General features: G+C 56.2%; 1 protein-coding gene across 1 annotated transcript; it reads right to left on the bottom strand.

The window, feature by feature from the left end:
• Nucleotides 1-205: 205 nt before the first annotated feature.
• KIAA2013 (KIAA2013 ortholog) lies at nt 206-5,472 on the bottom strand. The gene is made up of 3 exons (XM_006866380.1): nt 4,446-5,472; nt 1,740-2,593; nt 206-467 (listed from the first exon to the last, which is right to left on the bottom strand). The coding sequence occupies exons 1-3, from the start codon at nt 5,470-5,472 to the stop codon at nt 450-452; spliced, it is 1,899 nt and encodes a 632-aa protein (XP_006866442.1). The 3' UTR covers nt 206-449.
• Between the last annotated feature and the right edge of the window lie 36 nt (nt 5,473-5,508).

Raw genomic sequence — 5,508 nt, 5'->3', positions numbered from 1 at the left:
TACTGGCCAGACTGCGCCTAGAGTGGACGGCAAAGCCACCCAACAAACTCTGAACAAAATAAATTAAAAATTAATTTGAGAAAGAATACATTAAGTTAGGATAAGAACAGTTTTTCCTAAAAGAGTCTTTTCAAGAAGAGGGTCAATTTCCTGGGACAGAGGAAAGGGGGAAAGTGGAAGGAGTGAGTTCAATTTCAAGTATGTTCCATTCGGGTTCATTTTATTGAGCCAAAAGCTTACAACAAGCCCACTAGCATCTCCCTCCCCACCAGACACTCTCCTTCCTTCCAACACAAACTCTTGAATACCCACAAGTGCTCCGAATAGCTGGTTTCCCCCAACAAGGCACAAAAGGGTGGTGGTTTTCATAAGCTCCCTTGTTCGTCGCAGCAGGCCTTTCCATGCTGGGTGTCTTGTGCAAAGGTGGCTGAAAGCAGGACATCATTCACTCAGACACTGGGATCTTCCTGTTCAGTGAACAAAACCAGGCATTACTGCTTGCCACCAGTCCTTGTGACGGTCACAGAAATAATCAGGGACCCAGGCTGTGGAGAACCCTGTGGGCCCCCAAGCCAGGGTCTGAGCCAGCCTGCAGACAACACTTGGCCTAGTGTGATGCTGGAGTTCCCATGGAACTCTAGTGGTTGGGACATGGTGTTGGCACAACCGGATCATGCATAAGATGAGGGACACAGGTCAGTACCCTACAAAGGCAGTCTGGCTTGTCTCCCTGACTACGTGAGGAACCAAGGGTGGATGGATGGACACCAAGAGCAAGAAGAGAGAAGACCAGCAGGGGAAGGCAACGGCTAGCTAACAGCAGAGGTGGCCAAGCCCACGCCAAGTAAATTTAGCAGCTGCTCTAGCACAGAGCAGCTAGTCAGGAGGAGGTTTCCCAGCAGGCCAGCTTGCATATCGCTTTCTGATCTATCTCAATCTATTCTTCAAGTTTGAGAAACCTAGCCCTGCCTCCAGCCTTCTGCTCCTGCAAGGCTATTACTACCTCCAAGGCCTGGCCCTAGGCCAGAAGTCCCAAAACTCCTCTGCTGATGCAGGGCACATCTCTCCTAGTTGGGCCCTGGACTGGAGAATGACTTGAGAGTACAGACCTCGAGCTCTAATGGGTCTCTATTCTCACTGCAACTGGAGGGGAGCCTCGAGGAAGAGCAGAACAAAAGAGAAAAGGCTCAGTTTTGGAAGCACTTTCTCCTCTGACTCCTTTCTGGTCTTTCCCCAGAAGACTGGCCTGCAGTCTTGACCCCAGATTAAACCCCAGGAGACAGTCCCTTCACAACTGTGCTGGAAATGATCAGTTCCTGAGGCCAGACCTGTTTCGGGACACGAGAGAGGAGGTTCTTGTCCTGTACAGAACTGGCCAGGACCTCAGAACAGCCACAGTGAGAGGCAGAGAGCTCCAAGGGGTGAGGACAAGGCCTCTGGCAGATAAGAGAGGCTTGGGGCCAGTCCAGGGCATGCTGTGATTTGTGGGGAGACTGCCTCCAACCCAGGTTCCCCTATCATTCAGCTTTCCCTTGCTCCCCATCTCCTTCTGAAAGCATTTTTTGGTGTCCACGGAAAACGTACTCCCACCTCTCTCATGCTCAAGGTAAAGGCATCCGATTAGGACACCCCACTGCCCAGGCCTCACCCCACCCTCTCCAGGCTGCCCCCCTCCTGGATACAGGACGGAAATGGGGTAGAAAGAGGCCCTGGGTGTTGGTGAGCCAATGGCTTTGTACCTTACTCCGGAAGAGGGGCTTGGCGCCGGGCCCGCAATACTCATTGTAGATGAGCTTGAAGAGGAAGAGATGGAAGAGGGTAATGAGGGAGGCCACGCTGAACCAGAAGAGGAAGGGCAGCCCGGGGTCCTGCTGGGCCATGTGCTCGTCGTGGGCCAGGATGGCCTTGAGGTGCAACGTGTGCCGCAGGTCCTGCAGGTGCGTGAGGTCGGTGGAGATGTAGAGCAGCGGCGTGATGGGTTGTGTCACCATGATGGAGAAGGTATGGCCCTGGGGTGCCGAGGTCAGCTCCACGGGCTCGTCCAGGCAGCCCGCTTCACAGGCGTAGATCTTGGCGGGCTGGCCCAGGGACTGCACGGACACATGTAGGTAGGGCTTGCCCTGGGCATCGGCCAGCACGGCCAGGTTGATGTGGTCGTTCTTGTAGCGAATGCCGTGGAGGGAGTAGCTGTTGTGTAGCACATCGGGGTCGGCCTGGAACTGGAGGTGGTTCTCTGTGAACTGCAGTCCACCGAAGCTCAGCACCATGCCCTGCATGATGCCCGGGGCACCCGCCCTCACCAGTCCCTTGCAACCACGCTTCTGCAGGGTCAGCTTCCACAGGTCGGACAGCTGAAGGATCTGCTGGACCGTGGCCAGCTGCCCAGGCCACAGGTTCTCAGCGTGCATCGTGGCGTGGCCACTGAAGCAGTGATCTTCGTAGTTGAGCGTTGCCTCCATCTGTTCCCGCTCCCTGTGGCTCAGGGCGGGGCTGAGCAGGGGGGCTGGGGAGCAGGAGAGCATGTAGTACAGAGTTAGGTTCACCGTCAGGCTGGATGGGGTGTGGGCATCGGTGATCTTCTTCATCTCTACCCCTGGAACACCCCAAGGTTGCACATTAGACAGAAGGCATGGCCAGTCCCTGGGGTCCCTCCTTAAAGAACAAAGCCATCTTGCCTGTCCTCCTTATAAGACCAGCTAGAACCCTGAAGGCTTGAACCCTAAAAAACCTTGTTAACAAGGCAGGGGAGCCCCCCGCCAGAGCCAAGAACACAGACCTAGCTAGGATTTCCCAGTCTATGAGCTTAAGGGAAGAGTTTGGTCTCCACCCCCCATCCTCTCCCTGCTCCACCCCCCTGTCCCCCCTATCAGGATACTGTACTAATCTCAGGCCACTTCTCTGTCATCTCTGCTTGGTGTCCCCAACAGGATGTCTGAGAGGCATTTTATACCTGACATTCCAACCCCAAACCACCCTTCTCCAAGTTGTCCCCTTCTTGATAAATGACACTGCCAGCCACACAACTGCTCAAGTCCCAAAAATTCAGCAGTCTGTCTCAAGTTCTCACTCCCCACAGCCAACTGATGAGAAGCCCTGGCAACTCCATCTCCCTGGTCACAACCTTGGCCCAAGCCTCCTTCCTGTCTCATCTGGGCTCCAGAAAAAGCCTCTTGGAATTGGTCCTCATGCATCCACTTTGACTTTGTACAGTCTTGGGGGGGGGGGGGGGGGTTGGTTCAAAATGTTCTTTTAAACAGTAATTCCACTTTCCTACAATACAAACTTTTTGAAGCCCCCTCATACTGTTGGTAGGTACAATGGCCAGAGAGATCTGTTTTAAAAGGTACAGAAGATACTGACCCACTCACACTCTCCCCTGCTTCCCATCCCACTCAGAACAGGATTCAAAGTCCTCACACTAAGGTCTTAACAATCTGGCTACCACCCAACACCCTCCCCTAAGTCATCCTGCTCCTGCCTGGGGGCCTCTGCCCAGGCTGGTTCCCAGATCATTACATGGCTTCCTTCTGCCCTTCAGAGAGGTCCCCAGCCAACAATGTAGCTAAAAGAAGCCCCCTCCCCATTCCAGACTCTTACCCTACTTGCCATCCCCTATCACATTCCCCTATTTTAAAACTTCTCCTTGTAACCTTTTTTATATCTAAAAAACTACCATGCCCCATGAGAACAGGCACTTCCTTCTGCACACACCGTCTCCCCAGCGCCTAGGACAGCCCTTGGAACAAGCATTCAACCGAGACTTGTTGAATCAGTTAGAACTCTTTGAGCAACCAAACCTCGGGGATTGGAGACAACTGGAACTTTGGGAACCCAAACTCCTCTCTGTCTCTCCTCTAAACAGTCGGGGAAAAGAAGTTGTCATTGATCAGGGGCATTGCAAGTGCCCCATGAAGAAGCTGTGGTCACACTAGCAGGGCACATGCAGCCCAGCGAGAGTCATGTCCTGCTGGTCTGGAAACTGAGGACAGTCTCTGGGGTCTGCCCAAATAGTTTACCCTTTACAATCCAACCTTGAACACCTCACCCTGCTCAACTTGAGCCCCACTTTCAAGAGCAATTAATAACACCTGCCGTTCACACTCACTCTTTCATGAAGACCTCAGAAAAGCTTCCCAAAGTAGGTGCTGTGGTCACCAAAGACAGACTCCGAGGGAATAGCACGTGCTACTACCTAGTCAGGGGTTGTGGTGTGGTGCTGCAGGATGCGTTGGACTGCACGGCTGGCGGTTCAAACTCACCAGCCACTCCTCGGAAACCCAGCGTGTCAGAACTGACTCCATAGCACTTAACAACTATTACAACCTTGTCAACATAGATTCGCCTCCAGGGCAAGTGTCAAGCTCCTAAACCACTTCGCTCCTCTCTTTCAGTCACCTGGTTATCTGTGGTCTACCTCCCTCCCCCAGACACTCGCTAGGTCGCACCTGGGCTGAAGAGCTGGGCCCAGAGGCGCTGGTGGTCCTGGAACAGTTCACTGGCTGGTACCTCCAAGAGCTCCAGCATTTCCTTCCGGGCCAAGTCCTGGAGTGTCTTCAGCTCCTTGGTTGCTTTACTCTTAAGCACCTGGGGATTAACGGGGCCGGAGACATGTACCACCCAAAGCACTGTCTCATCCAGTTGTGTCTTGGGAGCCACCTGGAGCCGGTTCACTAGCTTCTTGGCGGCCACCACCACTAAGTGTACCAGTCCCGACGACAAAGGGGGGGACCGGCCCGAGTAGAGGAGGAACTGATGGTCTCCGACCTTCTCCAGGGTACTGGTGAAGGCCCTGGTGGCCGGGCCGGCGGTGGGCCCCACAGTCTGTAGCGCGGCCACGCGCTCCGTGGGGTTGTTGAGTTGGATACGCTGCAGGTAGACGTGAGGTCGGCCCCGGTGCGCCACAAAGTCCTCCTGCAGCAGCACGCAGTCGCGACAGGCCCCCGTGACCGAGCCAGAAACTGGTCCCGGAACGGCAGCCGCGGGGCCGGAGCCTGGGACCCCGAGCTGCACGCACCGCACTCGGCGCAGCAGGCCTTCCCGCAAAAGCAGTACGGCCTCCCCGGCTTCGGCCAACGCGCTGAGGGGGCGCAGCTGCACTAACGGCACAAAATCCGGCGTCACAGCGGGCTCCCGGTCCCCAGGGGTCACCCAGAGCCGGTTGGCCGCAACGTCCAGGGCCAGAAAGCCGTTGGCTACCAGGGCCGGCACGCCAGGGCCCAGCGGCACAGCCTCACCGCGCTCCCGCAAGCCACGCCAGACACGGGTGGCCGCCTCCAGGCAGGCGGAGGGCTCGGCGGCACTCGGCTCGCCGTGAACCCAAGACAGCAGATGCAGACCGCCCGCCGCCCGCCGCGCCCCGGAGCCCGCGAACCACAGGAGCAGCAGTAGAAGCCCGAGCAGACAGAGGAGACGGCGGGCCCAGCTGCTCGACAGCAGCCCTGGCAATCCCTTAAGCCTCTGCTGCAGCCACATCGGGCCGCCAGGCGCGGGCGCGGCGCGGGGGCGGCC

This window comes from Chrysochloris asiatica, unplaced genomic scaffold (assembly GCF_000296735.1).
Source record: "Chrysochloris asiatica unplaced genomic scaffold, ChrAsi1.0 scaffold00090, whole genome shotgun sequence".
NCBI classification, from domain to species: Eukaryota; Metazoa; Chordata; class Mammalia; order Afrosoricida; family Chrysochloridae; genus Chrysochloris; species Chrysochloris asiatica.
Note: the sequence above shows the minus strand (reverse complement) of the source record. Positions and strands in the feature narration are given on the sequence as shown.

What these genes read in the sequence shown, in the direction of transcription:
- KIAA2013 (XM_006866380.1), bottom strand. Translation starts at nt 5,472, where the DNA reads ATGTGGCTGCAGCAGAGGCTTAAGGGATTGCCAGGGCTGCTGTCGAGC. An exon ending in GGCCCAGCTCTTCAGCCCAG is followed by an intron (nt 2,594 to 4,445) that starts GTGCGACCTAGC and finishes GGGGTGTTCCAG; the next exon opens with GGGTAGAGATGAAGAAGATC.